This window comes from Coenobita brevimanus, chromosome 12, assembly GCF_032717465.1.
Source record: "Coenobita brevimanus isolate Jiangsu-jjx chromosome 12, ASM3271746v2, whole genome shotgun sequence".
Taxonomy (NCBI): Eukaryota; Metazoa; Arthropoda; class Malacostraca; order Decapoda; family Coenobitidae; genus Coenobita; species Coenobita brevimanus.
In genome coordinates, this window is record NC_136965.1 from 285,228 (window position 1) to 305,000 (window position 19,773).

At 40.0% G+C, this 19,773-nt stretch overlaps 2 protein-coding genes across 2 annotated transcripts in view; both read right to left on the bottom strand.

Annotated features, from left to right (window-relative positions):
* Window positions 1–5,980: 5,980 nt before the first annotated feature.
* On the bottom strand, window positions 5,981–10,200 carry LOC145413060 (protein phosphatase inhibitor 2-like). Its single transcript, XM_080282837.1, has 4 exons — window positions 10,118–10,200; window positions 8,076–8,243; window positions 7,130–7,224; window positions 5,981–6,435 (listed from the first exon to the last, which is right to left on the bottom strand). Exons 1-4 carry the CDS (start codon window positions 10,198–10,200, stop codon window positions 6,185–6,187), a joined length of 597 nt encoding a protein of 198 aa, XP_080138963.1. The 3' UTR covers window positions 5,981–6,184.
* Window positions 10,201–11,461: 1,261 nt separating this feature from the next.
* Window positions 11,462–19,773, bottom strand: part of waw (Translation factor waclaw) — a 13,831-nt gene continuing 5,519 nt past the window's right edge. Inside the window, exons 4-14 of the mRNA XM_080282237.1 lie at window positions 19,280–19,552; window positions 18,720–18,857; window positions 17,789–17,925; window positions 16,998–17,127; window positions 16,403–16,512; window positions 15,542–15,668; window positions 15,177–15,315; window positions 14,538–14,752; window positions 12,823–12,955; window positions 12,321–12,400; window positions 11,462–12,032 (exon numbers count right to left, since the gene is read on the bottom strand). Of these exons, the coding sequence (XP_080138363.1) occupies window positions 11,907–12,032; window positions 12,321–12,400; window positions 12,823–12,955; window positions 14,538–14,752; window positions 15,177–15,315; window positions 15,542–15,668; window positions 16,403–16,512; window positions 16,998–17,127; window positions 17,789–17,925; window positions 18,720–18,857; window positions 19,280–19,552 (1,608 nt within the window). The 3' untranslated portion in view covers window positions 11,462–11,906. The remainder of the gene's footprint in view (window positions 12,033–12,320; window positions 12,401–12,822; window positions 12,956–14,537; window positions 14,753–15,176; window positions 15,316–15,541; window positions 15,669–16,402; window positions 16,513–16,997; window positions 17,128–17,788; window positions 17,926–18,719; window positions 18,858–19,279; window positions 19,553–19,773) is intronic.

Below are 19,773 nucleotides of genomic sequence, written 5' to 3' on the forward strand. Positions count from 1 at the left end.
ACCAGAGTACACGAGTCACACCCACACGACGTGAGGCAGCAGGGAAAAACTGCCCCAAACCGATGTTTTCTGATGCGAACCTTGAGAGCAGGCAGCGGAAGTGATGGAGAGAGATTTGCCTATGCCTAGGATTAGTCGAATCCTGTGTGCCCTGAATAGGTTCAAGGAGGAATTTGAGAGTAGGGAACTGTGCCAGCAACGAATGGAAGAGGTTCTGAGTTCACTAGACAGAACCTTCCACTACTACACAGAGAAGCACCATCAAGAAATTAACAGGAGGAAACAAACCCTCATCACCCGTTACATTCAGCGGCCACCACAAATTCAGGAACCCGAGGACGCAGTGCCTTCTTCTGCAGAGCCGATTCCTGGGGAGGAAGTAGAGGATGAGGTGATGTCAGTGGTGTCATCAATAGACTCTGAGGGATTCATGGAGGAAGTGAGTGAGTTGGCTCGTGAAAGTGTCAATAAGGAGGTTGGTGAGGCGGGTGGTGCGGCTGGCGGTGCATCGGGTGGTGCAGTGGGTGGTGCAGGGGGTGCACACTAAATGCCTCACCCTGCCTCGGAACCCCTTCTTACATCCATCAAGCCTGTTGACTTCACTGATTAAGGTGAGCAGCCATATTCTTGTTATTTCAGTTATATCTTAGTACCATACTGTATATGTCTTATTTTCCCTCCAACATGTCAAAAAGGTCACTGGTACAGGGGAGTGCAGCCCACATGTTAATTTTCCCATTAGTTCATGTATTCCTAGTACGCAAGCACAACTGCTGAACATATAGGTGCACACTAGGGGGATGTACTATATGTATTACCAGAAATCATGTGTGTACAACTTTAAAAAACAGTCACACATATACAATAGCAGTAATAAGTAGTGTACAAATGTATTACCAGCAATAAATACTGCTTCCATGTATCACCAGTACTGTCCATATGTATTATTAGCAATTATGAAAGCATGTACAATTTTGAACGCCAGTCCAACACCTGATATTAACCACTTCCCTCTCGTCATGTAGTTTCTGTTACACAATACAGTAAGCTCTCATCTTTTGCAGTACTCAACTTTTCTGGTTCCATTTTTCTGTAGGCAAATTTCATCACAAAACACACTTAAGATGTAATCTGGAATAATTTCACAAAATCTGTTTCTAAATCATCTCAAAATACACCTTAACCAAGCAGATTCTGATATTTGGTGATACTTGGGGACACTATGAAGGGTACTTGGGTCATTACATGGTTAAATTATGGTGGTGGCACTGATGAGGAGGCTAAAAATGGGTGGAGTGGTGTGAAGCAACCGACATCTACCTGGGGGCCAAACTACCTCCTGTTTCTGTTTCTCATCACCTCACCATGGGAAAGGACTCCAGCCCGACCCCAGCGAGACACTTTCTACCACAAGAGGGCAACGGTTCCCTACATGATGTACTGTACTGTACCTGTAGGATGGCCCCACTGAAGCATATGCATATTTTGGTTAGTGGATCTGCTCTGCCAAACAGACTGGAGTTAAGCAGCAACATTAAGACTGACAGAATCCCCTTTAAAGGGTTTCATTACTTTGTAGAAATAAACTTCTACGGGTGTCTCGGTAATATAACCCCAGCAAAAGATGAGGGTTTACTGTTGATGTGGAACACGTGTGGATACAGGGTGTCCCGGGAGGAAAGGGCCAAATTTTGGAAAAGACTGGTGATGGAATTCTAAGTACAAAATGCGATACCAATGTGGGTCAAAATCTCAACCTTAACAAGAGGGAATTCTAAGTAAAAAATGCTAAATTAGTTTGGGTCCAAATGTGAACTATTACGAAGCTAGAGTTGCTGATGATGATTTGCGTGCATACAAGGTAGTGTCCTAGGAGCAAAGGGCATAACTCTAGGATATGATACATGAAGGAGTTCTAAATACAAAATGCTATATCAACAAGAGGTCCAAGTCCCAACCATTATGAACGTAGAGTTACTGATGACCTTATGGGTGAATATAATCTCCCTTATAGTAATGTCTGTAACAATACAAAGTTACTACAGTGTACATTGTGGTGGGCATTATAACTTATACCTTACACCACAACCTTCACACACAGGCTTGTATCCTAAGTGGCTTTGGGATTTCTTCTGGACACCTCTTCCTTGGCTACTTATGCTATACTATACACCTTCATATCTTCTTGTACGTTTAATAATAATCCCATGTTATCCTTGTCACTGTGTAGGGACCTGTAATATTAAGGGCAGATGACCAGCCTATTTCCCTTGGTGGCATTGCATGACTGACTACACCTTCCACCCCTCTGACCCTGAACCTATGCTAGACTCATTCTGATGGGGGCATTGTAACCACTACACCACCAGATGCTTCTTATGTCCATGTTTAAATGATACAGATAACACAGACGAGAATGCTAACAGGTCTTTCTATATATCTATCTGTCTAAAGCAACGTGGCTTCATCCCATAAGGGGTGGACACAAACAAATCACCTCCATGTTGACCTGTCCCCTACAATTTCGCTGCCCTCCCCCCAACTCAAATACCTCTCCACTCCATCCCTCTGTCTCATCCTCGGTCTAATGCTCCCAACCCCCCTCCCCCTCACTCACATACTTGCATTAAAAGTTGGTAAAGAAGATGTGTAACAAAGCCTCCTATGCCAGCTACAATACAGGCCTCATGCACCCTTTTAGTAATAATGTGACAGCTATTTACAGTGTACATTTGTTCTTGGTAATACTCATTTTACTCAGGTCAACAGAGTACCTTGGTGCTGAATTAACCCACTGAACCCAGATATGTCCTGTACAATTTATTCTGCTTGGGACAGTACATGCCACTGATAAACACTTTACTTAACTACAATTACCTTGCCAATCAACAAGAACATTGGCCAAATTCAGTGTTCAATCTAGCATGTGCGTTTGTAAAATAAAGGTGAGGCAAACTAAAAACAGACTTGCTTCTGGTTCATGACTGAGGGGCTCAAGACACAAAAGACTCTTGCTTATCAATTCAAAACAACCTTATATCAATGTAACAGCAACTTTCTGAAAAAAAAGTAAATTCCTCAAAACCTTAATTTAAGTGGATAATAGAAGGTGGTGTTCATCTACACAATACACCTTCATATCCTCTTGTATGTCACAGGAAAAAAATAATACTAATACTAATAATAATCCAACAGATGGATAGATAAATAGATAATGGGAACAATGGAAATAGTTTTAAACAACACAGCAAAAGAAACAATTCAAACACAGCAACTTAAATGAGGAGTGCTTCTGTGGGCCAGGCAAATATAAAATGTGATCCTGGTGGAATGCAGGCTTATGTCACACATCTCTTTACACACATCCTTCTTGTGGGAGACAGGCAAGTAGCTGTGGGGCGTGTATAACCAGGCCATTGAGCTGCTGGTTACATTTATGCCACCACATACACTGCCCCTCTCCACCACCTAAACCAGGAATTACTGTACAGTACTAAACTTTGTGACCCTAAGATGTGATTTTTGACAACCCTAAATTAAAATAAGGACTTACTCTACAATTTTATACAATATGAGATTATCAATTATTAGTTACAACACTGAATAAAAATCTTCTGCATGTTTCATTTTGTTTATAAGGCTCCAACATGTTTGGAGGTGTTGGCCTTGGTAGCCTACTGGTGGCTCTCCATGCTGCACAATCCTAGCAGCTTCTCATTCAGTCCCTTACTGTACGGTCACACTCTATGACCTCATCCCAAGTCGTTTTCTGTCTGCCTCTTGCAATGCTATGGAGATCATTCTGATTTATGTGACTGGTTGAGGTTCTTCCATTATCATCATCATTATCATCATCATCATCATCATCATCATCATCATAATCACCACCATCACCATGACTACCACCACCACCATCATCATCATCACCACCTTCATCAAAATTAAACTGTCTTGTAGCTGCCACAAATCAAATATACTGTACTCTAATTACAGTTCATTCTTGGTACCCTCCAGATGATTTGATTAACCTGACTGCCTTAGGTCATCATCATCATCATCATCATCATCCAGACTCCCAATTTTCCTCCCTCCCTTGGGCTACTCTCAATCAAAATAAGATCACCTAATGAATAAAAAGTCTCAGTTAATCCCATATCACCCCTGGCCAATGATATCCCCTTCAAGAGAGCCTTCTGCAGCACAGCAATATTGTCTGGCAATAAAATAATAATAATAATAATATATAATAATAATGATGATAATAATAAAAATAATACTAATAATAATAATAATAATAATAATAATAACAAAAAGTAACAATATCACACCAGGAAAACATGTTATCATCTGAAAAAAATAAAATGACCAAATGTAACCTTAAAGGAAACTGTTACACACACACAAAAAAAAATCACACATTATTTTTTTTAAATCAGACTTGCATTTTAAAAGGAAAAATGTTATAGCATGGGAAAAAGAACTATCACAATTGTTTTTTTTAATGGAAACATCTCATAAAGAGAAAAAAATATGATCAGACTCATTTTTCAAGCAACAGAATGAAAAAAAAAAAATACAACAATTTTCACACTTTACATGGGAACAAAAAAAAAAAAAAAATTACATGGAAACAAGCAATGAAGAAAAGAAGAAAAAAAAAGAATTATAAAAACCAGGAGCTACACCCAGAGCAAATATTTTAATCACTTTCCAATCCCTGTGATGATCCTTTTTAGTTTATTCTTAGTAAATGTGAACCCAAAGGACTGCTGGCTGAAGTGCCCCCCCTCCTGCAGTCCTTGTGGGGGATAGGGAAGTAGATGAAGAGCATTTGTATAACCAGGCTGTACAAGCAGTTTATATTGCTTCTACAAACAGGAAAACTCTAATACAAGTTTTTTTTTATAAGAGTTATAAGAACAGCAAAAATAAATAAAAAATGGACACCATCTGGGTTCAAAGAGCATGTAAGCCATTTACAATAATCCCTTGGTTATGGTACACTTGCTTACTCCTGTTTTCATTACCACTGCAAGATGAAATCTGAATTCCTGCCATTATGTCCCATTTTCTGGCTAAAAAACATTGCTACGTGTGCCTAAGCTGGTTTCTGCTGGCTTCGTGGGATTCTAAGATGAGGCCCTACTAAAGGAGTTTATTCCAAGTGCTGGAGTCCACTCTCCACCCCCTAGCTCTGGAACCATAAGGCCCATCTCAGGTCCCTCTATGATATGTGTTTCTTCCTTATTGTACCCTCTTCATCACTTTCTATTAACCTAACCATACCTATGTTGCATTTCTTACCATAACAGTATGTACCATATACTGTATATGCATTTACTGGGTCTACATTGATGTGAACAGGAAAATTTGGGTGTGCTCTTGGGTGGCTGGTACCAAGTAGGATAAATCCCACAGGTATCGTGTATTCATTACCGTGTAATTCCATAATCACACACCATGTTCGGTACGAATTATGTGCAATAACCAAGGAATCACTGTATTTTGCTTCTCCATATGAGAAAATTACCACAACAAACCCCATCAATATGAAAGGTTTTCTGTAAGAGAAATGCTTTAATATAATCATTCAGCAACTACAAAAAATAAACAAATAAAAGGAGACCACTAGGGCTGAAACAATGTGAAAGCCGTTTATACTGCTTCCTCAAACACGATAGTTATTTCACTTCTCCAAACAAGATAATTTAAAAATGCCTGAAACCGGCTATATGAGATTTTTCAATATAATTTTCAGGCAGTGGCAAATATCAGCTAAAGAGTACATCACCTGGGTTCAAACAACAGGCAAGATATTCATTTTCCTTCTAATAATGTGAAAAATAAGAAATACCATCTTTTTTTTTTCCTGTACAAAAATCTTCAGGAAACTGCAAAAAAGATAATAATAATAATGATTAAATTAATTAATAAAAATAACAATAATAATAAAAAATACATAAAAATAAACCAAAAAAGACACTACCCAGATTTAAACAATATGTAAGCAGTGATTCGCTTCACCAAACGTGAAAAAACTGTATTAAACCCCAACACCTTGTGAGGCTTTTAAAATAAACTAAAAAGTGCATCACCTACCTTCAAGCAACACATAAGCTGTTCATTTTGCTTCTCCACAAGTGAAAATCGTGAAAATCTAACTTATTATGCTGAGCCTGCCGACTCAATCCCCTGACGTGTGCTCCTCCCCTAAGGCCATTTCTTCGCTTAGGGTTGGCAAAACTTCTGTGTCTTCCTCAGTGATGTCTTCCATGGTTTTGTCTTCTGTCGAGCCTTCCTCCTCCTTCTTCTCTTCGTCTTCATCTTCATCTTCATCATCATCATCGTCATTCGCCATCAGCTTTCGCGCCAATTTCACAGCATAGAATTCATTATAGTGCTGCTTTCGTTTCATCTCAAAAATTTTTCTCTTTTCTGAAAAACAAAAACATATTAGCATCACTGTCACTACCAGCAAGAACAATAAAAATAACATCATGGTAGTGCAAGGGTTAAGATCTTCAGAATGGTGCTGGAGAGGGGTGCCTTCATGAGGTGGCACTAAAATAACCAGGAAACTCTATTGCCAGGTTATATGTATGTCACTCAAAACCTTCCCTATTTCCTGAAAGGAGAGAAGACTGCAGGAGAAGGATTAATTTAACCTGCAGTCCACAGGGTTCACATTGCAGATGAGCCTGAGGCTAATACTACTACCTGTATTACTAATATGAATATTCAAGCAGTACCAAATCAGACAAATACTCACTCCCCTCTCTATTTGTTGCATGTTCATCATCATCATCATTGTCATCATCATTATGCACTTAGGTACTCCTTACCACCCATCAACTTAATAATACTGTAATAATGAATCATAGTAATCAAATATTTTGTTGCTCAAAAGTGCCAGCTCTTCCCAAAGAATTCACTAGCGGGTGATACAGTACTGTACTCATTTACACTTTTACGACTACGGGGAGTGTGACATCACTCTTATACAACACAGTCTTCATAAAAAAGTGAAATGAAAAAGACAAAAATCAAGAATATAACTTTGCCTGATCTACCATTGTATAAAGATCATGACATTACCTCTGACCTCAAGGACAATTCTTAACGACTGTACCTTTCTCTTCCGGGGAAATGTCCTCCTCTTCACTCTCTTCTTCAACTTCTGGTTCAATTAAAGCCTTTGGTAGCTCATTTCCACCCAACTGAATCCTGAAAGAGATGAAGCAAATGAATAATGAACAAAACACAATGCACCATCATCATCCAGACCTCTTTCCCAACTAAGGACAGGATATGGTAGAGTCCAGAGAGCATGAATAATCCCGATAGATGGAGAAACTAATTAAAAGTCTGCCTAAGTCAATGGAACACACTCACAGTCCCTCATCATGCAAGCCCCTACTGTATCTAATATAAATGCTCCAACATACTTGCATGTGTTGGTCTTGGTCACCTGATGGAGGCTCTCAACACTGCTTGATCTCTGGCAACCTCCCTATTCAGTCCCATATCCCAAGGTCTTTAAGTACCAGTTTACTGTAGTGTAATGATGCCTTCAAGCATCACCTTTCATACAACAAAAACTCTCAAATCCCAAAATCCAACTTCCAAAAACCTCAATATTCTAGATGGCTTCTCCATCTAACAAGGGCTTGTTGATATCACCTGTCCTCACATAATTCACATTTGAAGACAATTAATATTTGTCAGGACAGGTAAAAAAATAATAATAATAATAATACAAAGTACTTTTCTGTATTTAATACTAACTGTAAGGTAGACAATTTTTTACATGATTCCATCATCATCATCATCTAATCCTGTGTTGCCCCATGAGGAGTGTAGGAACCCGGGGCTAGGCAAGTTAGTCCTGACACTTAAGATGAGAGTGACCAGCCTCACTCATTCCTGAGTGGCATTACATGAGCAATAAACCCCAACTACACCTTGGATATAAACCTGCCCAGGCTCAATCCGACTGGAGTGCCTTAATTGCCCACTAAAATCATCATGGCCATTTCACAGCACTGAACTGTACAGTACTATAAAACCCCACATACTTTTTAGCCAGCAGGTCTGCATCCAATCCGTCGTGTTCGTCGTCCGATTCCCCTTCGTGGTACTTTGCATATGGGGTCTTGGGTTCCTCAATCTTCATGTGTCCGTAATCCTTGTCTTTGGGATGCAGTGTTGCCAGGATGTTCATTTCGTCCCATTTTGTTCCTTTCCTGCACACATGGAGTACATTATATTTCAAAGACTTAACTACTGTACCTATCTATAGCCAGATACCTTAATCCCATAAGGGGTGGCCACAAACAAATCACCTCCATGTTTCCCTGTTCCCTGTCATTTTGCTGCCCTTCCCCCAGCTTACACCCCCACTCTCTCATATACTTACCATGCTCTAATAAAGACACTTAAAGGTTTCAATAAATGAGAGGGGTGCTGGAGGGGGATGCTTTCATGTGGTGACGATGATGAACCGGTAACTGGTCAGGTAAACTGACCGGCTATAAAAGCATCCCTCAACTACTCTCCAATTCCTTAACAGGAGGATGAAGGACTGTTGGAGAAGCTGGTCTGAGGTGATTTACAAACCTTATGGGGTTTGGGTGAAGATGACCACAAGTTATGTATCATTTGTGGTAGAAAAGATTTTCAAAATTTCTCTCTCTCTCTCTCTTGCATGTGTGCACACACACACACACACACACACACACACACACACACACACACACACACACACATACATAAATGAAGACATGCTAAGAAAGATACAGTAATAACAATATTCATCAGACCAACCCTGGAGCATGCATCAGTAGTCTGGAGTCCTCATCTCAAAAAACATACGGTATAGATAAGATTGAAAAAGTTCAAAGCACTGCTACAAGATGGGTACCAAGCTTAGGGGATCCAAGCTATGAAGCAAGACTAGAAAATCTGAATCTACCTACACTAATGGAGAGAAGGAAAAGAGGAGACATGATTATGCTATATAAATGCACATCAGGGAAGGAGAAAATAGACATAAATGATTACATAACCTATGGGGATGAATCAGCAAGAGGACACTGCAAAAAACGGCATAAAAAGAGAGGTGATACAGATGTAGGGAAATATAGTTTCCCAAATAGGGCAACTGATCAGTGGAATGCACTACCAAATGAAATAGTGTATGCCAAAAAATTCATAAATTCAAGGATATGTACGGTACAATAAAATGGTTTAAGACATGGGACAGTATGAGCTTGACTCATTCCTGTAAAGATACAATTAGGTAAGAACAACTGGGTAAGGTAAGAACACACACACACACACACACACACACACACACTTCAGGAATAACGTTTTTGAACATAAAAATGAGCAGGTACTATGAAGAATTTACTCCCAGTTCATAGTTTGTAAGTGCCAATATTTTAATAACTATATATGGCTCCTGAGTCACTACTGAGTAACCTTGATTTCTATGCTGGAAAAACTGGTTGCTACTTTTACTTGAGTTATGCATGAATTGGCTGAATTTTTACCATTATTTACTTATCATCTGCTAATACCACTCCCCAAATTTATTCCACATCATAAATTAACATAAATACCATAATGAACAGGGGAATGTACATATGAGGAGTTAAATTGATTACTCTGCCATTTATCCTTCCTTTGATGTTCGAGCTGTGCAAAATGGCGTTATATATTTCACCTATCTACCAATTTATCCTACTGGTTTGATAAATACTGATAATTCATTTACTTGGTATGAAACTTCCCATCGCCTAGGTGATAGTTTGACATTTACAGCTCGTGAGGAGAAGGAAGTTTTGCCGTACTGAGCCATTGTTTGTACCTTAAAATAACTCAACTTATTCACACTATCTGCGCTATTTTCCTCCAGGTTTGGTAAATTGGGACAGCCGCTCTGTTTATCTGGGAAATGATAAGCTATTGGGTGGTAGTTTGACATTTAATGTTCGTGAGTGGTAAAGGAAGTTTTGACAACGTTCAGATTGAAGGTTTGTACCCAAGAGTAACACAAATAATTAATCACATACAAAGCCACCATCACCTTACATATATCCCCCATCTCAAAACTTACTCTCTCTGCCTCTCGTGTCCCTCGAAACTCGAAGAATTCTTGAGTATGCCCTTTCTGGGCTTCTTGCTCAGGTTGTCGGCCATTGCAACTCTAAGGCCAGAAATACACTCGTCCTCTGATTGGTCGATTTCTCTAGACCCGGCCAATCAGAATTAGCCTTTCTCCCGTTGCTTTTCTCTATTAAAATGTTGTATGGGCTATAGGAGCTGCCTCTATCTCACCTCTGCTCTTGACCTAACTTCTCTCTCTCTCTCTCTCTCTCTCCACAAACAGCCAACCAGATTTCGCCTTTTGCTGTTGATTTTTTTCATTAAGGGCTGTAAAAATATCGCTCTTCTTTGCTCTTGACCCGTCCTTACTATATCTGCCTGTCTGTCTGTCACTTCCTCCACTGTCAGCCACACAATTCGCCTTCCGTAGAGGGGATCATGACCGTTTTTGTGGTCAATAGGAGCCTGACTTTATCTTACCTTTCTTGACCCAGCTTTGCTGTTTGTCTCTCTCCCTTTCTCCACAACCAGCCGATCTCAATATTCCTTTCCTAGCTGCGTGTTCAGGACTAGTTTTTTCTCTCTCTCAAAATGAACATACAGTTCATGAGATGCCAGATAGTTTCCCAAACCAGGGTTCATATCCTGGTGTGGGTAGCTACAATGCCCCTGGACTCAGGCATTCATCCACCCTTTGTGTGTTGGCTGCTTAGGGGAGGTATTGGTAGCCTGGATGATAGAGGCTAGTGGTCTTGTACCCCAGGGCAGTGGCTAAATTAGGAAGCTGCACTGCAACTAAATGCACCACTGAGTGCCTTTGCCTTTACCCATTATAATGAGTATGAGAATGGAGCATGTGTCCTGCTCAGAGAAGATGGATACTCCTGCCCTGCATAGTCCTGGGTCACCCTTGGGCAAGCTATGGCACCCATGAGCCCACCAGAAGCTAATAATTGGATGGTTACCATCATCCTGGGAAGTACTACCATGAGGGTGATGTGGGGTCAAGGCCTGGTAACTGGCCTTGCACAACACTCTTAGGCAGGGAACTCAAACACAATTACAAGCAATCAAATTCTAGGCTGAGTCTACTTCTCCTACACACAGTTCACCCTCTAGGGGGCTGAGCCTCCTCACTCTTCGCTGTACCTCACCACATGGAAGGACCCTTTTCCAACCCTGGTGAGGTGTTGTCTGCTACAGGAGGATGGTTGTTGCTTGTGGCTGATAAATCTGCTTGGCCAGACACAGCAGGGTAAAGCAACAGCAAAGACTCTTTTTTAACTTTTTTGTCCCACTGGGTCATGGGCTATGACACTGGCCCTATGTACAGGAGCAACAACAACAATAACCCTTTTTCATCTTTTTACACTTTATTTCCTATGGCTCAATATATGTATACTGTACTGGGATGAATAAGGCAAGAATAGGCTTTAACATCCTTTCCACAGAAGTTCTTTATGACTACATTCCTCTTGTTACAGGTCAGCACTGAAGATGGAGATATGGTAATTTATGTCAGGTTAAAGTGAACTTAGTATTGTAACTTGAAATATATGATATTGGGCTACTTTCTTGTCAATTATGGGTTCATTGTGTTGATGTGGATATGATGGAAAGCATTAGAAGCACCTTGAGATGGTTTGGCCATGTAGAAAGGATAGAGAATGAGAGACTGACTATGACAGCGTGTGAATGAAGTGGAAGGGGCTGAGGGGGAGGGGAAGGTTAAGCATCAGATGCAGGGATGGGATGGAGAGGTATGTTGGAGAGAGAGGATTGCCCAACAGTGGAAGACATTATCTTTTTAATATATTAATAAATGCTTCTCTGGGAACTTCAATGTTGCCGTACATCTTCATTTTCTTCTTTCCTTCTGCTTGGCGCTTCAGCAACTTCATCTTTCTTGTTATATCACCTCCATACTGCAAAAATAAAGAAGGTGTTAGTGATATAATGTAAGTTTTTGACATATCACTCCATACTAAAAAAAGATGGGATACAGTGTTAAACTTACAAAAATTATGGGGTATTAATATTTTTGTGTGTATTCTATCCAATTACTATGATACCTTTTCAGTTCCTCAGCTTCCTTAACCATCTTTGTATGTGGAAAAATACCACAATCATCACCACCACCATCATCAGTGTCATCAACACAATCAACAACATACCTTCTCAGTACCATAAAATTACCGTAATTGTAAACTCACACATTTTGCCACGACATCCTTCCTCACAGCTCTGATGGTGCTTCGTGCCAAAATATTCCCTCCAACGGCAGCCTGTATGACTACCTGAAAATATCAACAATTAAACATCTCTAATAAATAACAAACATTCTCAAGCTCCTAAGGACTCAATTTCAGGTGATTAGGACTGTCTGATATTAGTATAATATTAAAGAGTGGTGCATATATAACATTCCTCTTTCACTGGACAATTTCTTGTGTTGGAACAGCTCAATCAGTGTTATCAATGTCCTTCCTGCATCATTTATTCACATCCTACTCCCACTGCCACACACACACCAGCAAACTGAGCCATTGCCACAACGCATAAGATACAGTCAAGATATAAGAAAGATGAGGGTGTGATATGAAGGAAGGCTGCCAAATGCCAGAGGACAGGGAGATATGAAGGTAATACATTTGTGGTCACCCCTTATGGAAACAAGGCGTCTGGCAAGAGACAGATAAACAGATACACAGAAACATGCCTGGAAAAGATGCCTCGGTAGCGTGTTTTCAAGTTTCTCACACATTCTCTTTCCAATTTTTCTTGCCTGGGAAGAGTGGACAATGGTAGAGAGTTCTGGCACAGCACGACCATTTAGAAGAATGTCAAGCTGCAGAGAAGAGAAAAGTATGCAAAATTAATACAGAAAAGAAATGATGATGATAATGAAGATGATGATGATGATGGTGATGGTGATGATGATGATGATGATGATGATGATGATGGTGATGATGATGATGATAGATGATGATGATTAGGGCTCATATAGTTATGCACTAAAAAATCACAAAATATGCACGCAAATGTGCAGTAAAAAGGTGAAAAATATGTAGTATATATATTACATGCACCAACCATATTGCCCAACAAATCAAATATGCAGGCAAGGCAGAAACAATAATTTCACAAAATCAGTTTCACTTTACTGACAATCTACATATAAAATAAAAGATCAATTACACAGTGATAATTCCACACAACAAAAACTTATGACTATTTTCAAAAATATAAACTGTGATAACATGTAATAATGATATGATGGCTAAGTTCTCAAAAGTGAAAAATGTGCTAATAATCAGTCAGCATTACTTTGTATTCAGTAAATACACATTTTAAAAGCAGTCCACATACAGTATATGTGAAAAAGGAAAACAAATAGTAATATTTTCAAATAAACAAGTGTTTGTTTTCAAGCATTACAAACTGTGGATACATTTGATAATGAGATGGTGGCGGAAGTTCTCAAAGTAAAAACTGCGTCTGTTATCCACCAACATAGTTTTGTATTCAGAGAATACTCGCTCTACATGACATGAGACCATTGGTGCATATTTCAGTGATAGAATATCTGACATATTTAGAGGTTCTAGCGTCTCGTCAATGTTACCATTCCCAGAGAGTATCTGACTAACTTAGTTCAGTTAATATGATACGTTGCAGGTATGATTTGGATGATTTGGTGATCTATACTGTCAGCTGAGAAATTACCTGGTAATGTATTTTATTTATGCCATGCAAATAGGCATTTGCTGTAAATATGCAATAATATGCAAAATATCTAGGAGATACCGGTATGCAAATATTGTCAAAATCATGCAAAATATGCAATTTGCATATGAAATATACAAATGCTTAACTATCTGAGCCCTAATGATGATGATGATGATGATGATGATGAAAATATTATGATGATAATGATATGATGATATGATGATGATGATGATGATGATGATACACTTGTTTTACCTTAACCTGGCCCAGATTTTTCTCCATTTGCACCTTATTTCTCATGGTTCAATGGCAGACTAAGACAATACCACAGTTCTACATCCTTTCCACAGAACTTCTTCATGTATATATATTCATATGTTAATCTTGTTACAGCTCAGAGTTCAAGATAAAGAGATGGCAATTTTAGGTGGTTAAAGTAATAACAGAACAATAAACACTTCTTTAGTATTAAACACGCTTTACAATAATGCGATCACTACTTAGGTGCGCAGGAGAGAGGTCAGCCAGACGGTAGATTACAGGATGACACAGAGGTGATTCATTTGTGGCCACCTATGGCTTTAAGGTGCTGGATGATACATAAACAATCAGAGAGACAGACAGAAAGATAGAGACAGATGATTGACAAACCGACTGACAAACACCACATAATAACAGACGGACAGATAAAATATACACACCTTTACAAGCAAAGAAGATTCATAACCAAGATCTTCATAGTCAAAAGTAGCATAGCCAGATGTGAGAGATTTCAGGGTGTCAAAGAAATCAATCACTATTTCATTGAGTGGGAGTTTGTATGTCATGATTATTCTGACGTTGTCCAGGTTTCTTATATTTTGCTGCACACCTCGTCTCTCTTGACACAGCCCTATCACAGCACCCAGGTATGTGTCTGAAAAAAGAAAATCATCATCATCATCATCATCTTTATCATCATATCACTTTCATCATCATCATCATCATCATCCTGCCTCTAATCCTATGCACAGATGGGGTGGGATAGAAAGCAAGGAAAAAGAAAAAAAAAATCTGATAGTAGGAGGACTCCTCAACAACATGCCACATATTCATTTACTAACCATTCAATCCCTAGGAATCCTTACCTCACATGCACATGTTTCCACAAAAAAATGTGCTCTCTAACTACCCATCAGACACAGCTGTTGTTGTAGCTGTTCTTGCTATACTCTGGACCCCTTGTCATCCACTCTACAAAATTCATCCAACCAGCTCAATCCCTTGTCAGTTCCCTAGCCTTATCAATCTTTAAACAAAAAAAAACAAAAAAATCTTATTACTTACAAAACAGTACTCACCAGGTGTAATAATTGTCCCCATAACAAAGGGTTCACTTGTGTCGACTATGTGTGATGGATTTGGCCACAACACTGGGTTGTTTATTAAGACTTCTTCTCCTCTGTACTGCTGTATTGCTTGTGTACCTTTCACTTTTACCTGTGGAAGAGAAATTTTTTGTTGATGATTGAACAGAAAGGCTGCTAGAGATTGAGCAGCGTGGACAGCTGCCATCCGGTGACCAAGGCCCAACCCAACCATCTATGCATGATCTGATCAATGAGGTGGAGCCATGAATCCAGGGGATTAAATGGTGTTTGAATGAGTGTCTTGCCTAACTGTACATCCAAAATAAATAAATAAATAAACGAAACACAGGTCTTACCAGATAAGGCACAGATGGTGTCGTAATAACAACCTGAGCTCCGTGTTCCTGTTCAAGCCTCTGGTTGAAAACATCCATGTGTAGAAGTCCTAGGAACCCAAGCCTCCAACCCTGTCCCAGCGCTGAACTGTTGAGGGAATGATGTGAGCGTTTATTATATCCATCCATCCATCCATCCATCCATCATCCAAGCCTATGTTGCCCCATAAGGAGCATAGGAGCCCAGGGCTAGGCAAGTTGGTCCTGATGTTTAAGATGAGAGTGACCAGCCCCACTCATCCCTGAGTGGCATTAGGTGAGCAATAAACCCCAACCATCCCTTGGATATAAACCTACACAGGCTCAATCTGACTGGAGCAATTTAATTACCCACTAAACCACCAGGTGCCATGATGAATGAATGAATGAATTTATTTATTTAGAGAAAATGAATAGAGAAGGAAAAATAAATTAAATACCGGTACTGTATTCTATTTACCAGTATACAGATATGGTAGAGGTAAACTATACACTGAAAATGGCTTAGGTAAACAATGAGAACTGTCTTGCTTTACTGAACAAGCTTACAGACTGGTAACAAGACAGCAGCTGACAACATATACTGAACAGATACAATGTTATACAAAGTCAGTTATGGTTATACACAGACAGACCAATATATATGCATTCAAGTCACACAGTTTTTTTCAACAGAATGCATACCGTATTCCACACACACCAACAGAGGGCAGCAAACACATATAGGCTTGCCACTCATACATCAAAATGGCAGCATACCAAATGGCAGCATATCATTCACATGACTAAAATGAAATGGAGTTGAACACAAGAGCAATATTTTTGGACTCAAGATCCACTAACCTTGACTCAATACTGACGGAAACACTTCCATCATTTAAACAAAGGCGTTCAATGGCTGCTCTGAGTGCTGAATGTTCTCCCTGGTCCATTGGGTACACACCAGCAAACACCTGAGGATGGACACACACACAGACAGACAGAGACATACAGGCACACAGGGATATACAGCTGATATATGCAAAGCCATCAAGGGAAGTAAACTGGTCATCCACCCTTACATGTCACCTCTTGGGTGCCGAAGCTTTATGGGGCCATCCCCCCAACTGGGGCTTTCTAACCACTACACCATCAACAATGGGTTCATCTGATTAAATCTGGGCAAGGGTTCCACCTTGGCTCCCTTGAGGTGAAATGTGTCACCAAAATCACCAAGAGAATAAGTTTGTAAGAGAGTAAGAGTTTGAGTGTGAGCGAAAGAGTTAGCATATATTTGTGTGAGTGAGAAAGTGAGTGAAAATTTGAGTATGAAAGAGAAAGCAAGCATGAGAGAAAGTGTGTGAGAGAAAGTTACAGTGAGGCAGTATGTGTGGGAGAATGAGTAAGTGAGCAAGAGAATGTGGGTGAGAGAAAGTGAGTGAGTGAATCATAAACCTACCATGGGCTTGGCTTGTTTAAATCCAGGCAGTGGCTCCACCTTGGCCCCCTTCAGGTGAAATGTGTCGCCAATGAGAGCATCCTTGGTGTCACGGATGTTGGCAGTGAAGTAGCCCACTTGTCCTGTGTGTCTGAAAAATATTAACCCTCTCATCTACGACACACAGCATCATCATCATCCCGTCTCCTTTTCCCAGCTGAAGATGAAGTGAAGTTGGATTAAGAAACATGCTATCAACAGCATGAAAAACAAAATAAATCAATCAACCACATGATGCTACGCCTCCTCTTAAGTAATCCCCATATATACTGTACATGATTGGCCACGGTATAGCTGATGTTTTCTGGAAGGTGAACCAAAGTGCCAAAACCAGGTCATTACCTCACAACAGTTGCTGGAAACTGTTGTGAAAATAAAAAACCTGAAATGTGTAATAAGACTTGTAAAACTGCTGCAGTCTCAGTTTGGACTCTGTTTCCTTGTGCTGAATGATTCCTGCCTGAAATTGATCATTGTGAGGATAGCTGTCTAGCTTGTTATCACACTTCCCATCATAGAAGTAACCCCCCTGGGGCCAGGGTAAATATCAGTCTACTAACAGATATACTCCAGACAGAACATTGAAGGCTACCATATTGCTGGACTAGACAGCTTGGTGTAACATTAGATAAAGAATATTGCTTGCATATCTCTGATAATCACAACTGCTGTATTTTTATATGTGTACAATACAGTTACATTAGGTAACACAAGACAAAATACCAATTTACTGCAGCCTACTCATATCTTACAACTTAGGCACTGGAGTCTCCTGAGGTGTTAAAATTCCAAGGTCCTTCACTTCATATGTTTTGCTGGAGTGAGATGAGGTGATAAAGTCTCCTGTCTTCAGACTCCCATCCACTACCAGTATTAAGCACACTACACCCTGAAATATAAGGTAATAGTAGTAACAGTAGCTTCAACCCTAAGCTTATCTCAAGTGTGAACTCACTAGACTTGAGGCTAAAGTTACCCTTCTCTGGCAGTCCACCATCCTCCTTTTCGGGGATAAGGAGAACTGAGAGCCTTTTGTACTACCTGGTAGCAGAGCTGACAGTTATATCAGTGCCATATAAGGTATCCCATTCCAGCACTGATATGAGGTGACGGGAATTAGTTATCTATCACCATCACCATCTGTTTATCTATTTACTGTATGCCACACCAGCAAAAAGAATAAACCTAAAAAAAATACATCATTGTAGGAACTACCTATCATTTACTATCATCATCATCATCACCCAACAAAGTAAATGGTTTCCTGGGTTACAAGAAACCATTTGGCTTGTTACCTAATGTAGAGCCACCTCAAGGCACCACTACATCAAGTGAGTGGATGGTGGGTAGCCTCATTTACCATAATATGAAATCATGAGATAAAAGGACGTTAACAATGGTGGCTTATGACAAGGGCTTACTTTGCTGTAAAAATAAATCTCCAAGTTGAAAAACTTATGTGATCTGGAAGGAGAGACAGTGAAGCAGTATACTGCTGAGAGAAAGAAAGAAGAGGATGAGGAGTGTTTGAAAGAGTGAGAGAGGTGTGTGGGGTAAAGCAGCCTGGAGATGTTTCTGTCACAGCCATCCCCTGTTTAGGCATCCCCAGGAGGATGCAAGGCATCAGGGATGATAATGATGACAATGATAAAAAACTTACCAGCAATCTGTAAGAACCAGTACCTTATATCTGTCAAACCAGGAGTCAAAGAGCAGGACACGTAGAGGAGCATCAGGTCTACAGCTGTCAGTAGGTGATGGTACTCTCTGCACTACAGCACCTAAAACTTCAATAACTCCAGTTCCCAACTTTGCTGATACCTGTGAAATGTAGTAGTGATGGCTGTGACAGCAAGTAACTATGTGACTACCTAAAAGCCCCAAACATACGGTACACCCACTTAGACTCACTTAACCCACTGTAAGACTCCATTTGCAAGATTTTATCTGAATCAATTTCAAACAAGTTCAACATTTCCTCCTTAACAGCTTCTTGCTCTGCTGTCTTAAAGTTAAATTTTTTAAGGATGTAAGTGATGGCAAGGTTGTTTGCAAGTGCAAAGTCTTGGCCCAACACAAGCACAGGGGCTTGAAACTAGGTTACTTTGTCTGCACATTTAGGGTGTGGGTGAACTGTTGTTCAGCACTGAATAGTGTTATGTGAATTTATAAATCCCAAATACACCTCTGATCTAAATCTCTGAGCACCTCACCCTACTAGACCACCAGGCACCAAACCTTACCTGCAATACTTCATCTGGATCAATTTCAAACAAGTTCATCATCTGTTCCTTGACAGCTTCTGGATCAGCTGTCTTCAGGTCAATTTTGTTAAGGACTGGGATAATGGCAAGATTGTTTGCAAATGCCAAGTAGAAGTTTGCCACTGTCTGTGCTTGGATGCCCTGGTTTGCATCAACTAGGAGAACAGCACCTTGGCAAGCAGCAAGAGATCTTGAGACTTCGTAGTTGAAATCAACGTGGCCAGGAGTGTCAATGAGATTTAGCAAGTACTTCTGTTGAAAAAGACAGGTACAGTTTGAGAAAGTGGGCCACAAGGGAAGGGATAGAATGATAGCATGAGCCACATGGTAAGAGAAAGAATGAGAAAGTCATATAGTGGGAGAGACAGAGTGAGAGGTAAGTGACCTTGAGACTCTGAGGTCAATGCACCCAAGATGTTGATGAGATTCAGCAGGTGCTTCTGTTAAAAAGGAAAACAAAATACTCCTCTAAA

Bases quoted from the DNA above. Each gene is read 5' to 3' on its own strand.
- LOC145413060 (XM_080282837.1), bottom strand. From the start codon at position 10,200: ATGGCCGACAACCTGAGCAAGAAGCCCAGAAAGGGCATACTCAAGAAT. The intron at 7,225-8,075 runs GTATGTGGGGTT...CATCTCTTTCAG, and splicing joins GCAGACCTGCTGGCTAAAAA to GATTCAGTTGGGTGGAAATG. The intron at 6,436-7,129 runs GTACAGTCGTTA...TTTGTTTTTCAG, and splicing joins CATTTCCCCGGAAGAGAAAG to AAAAGAGAAAAATTTTTGAG.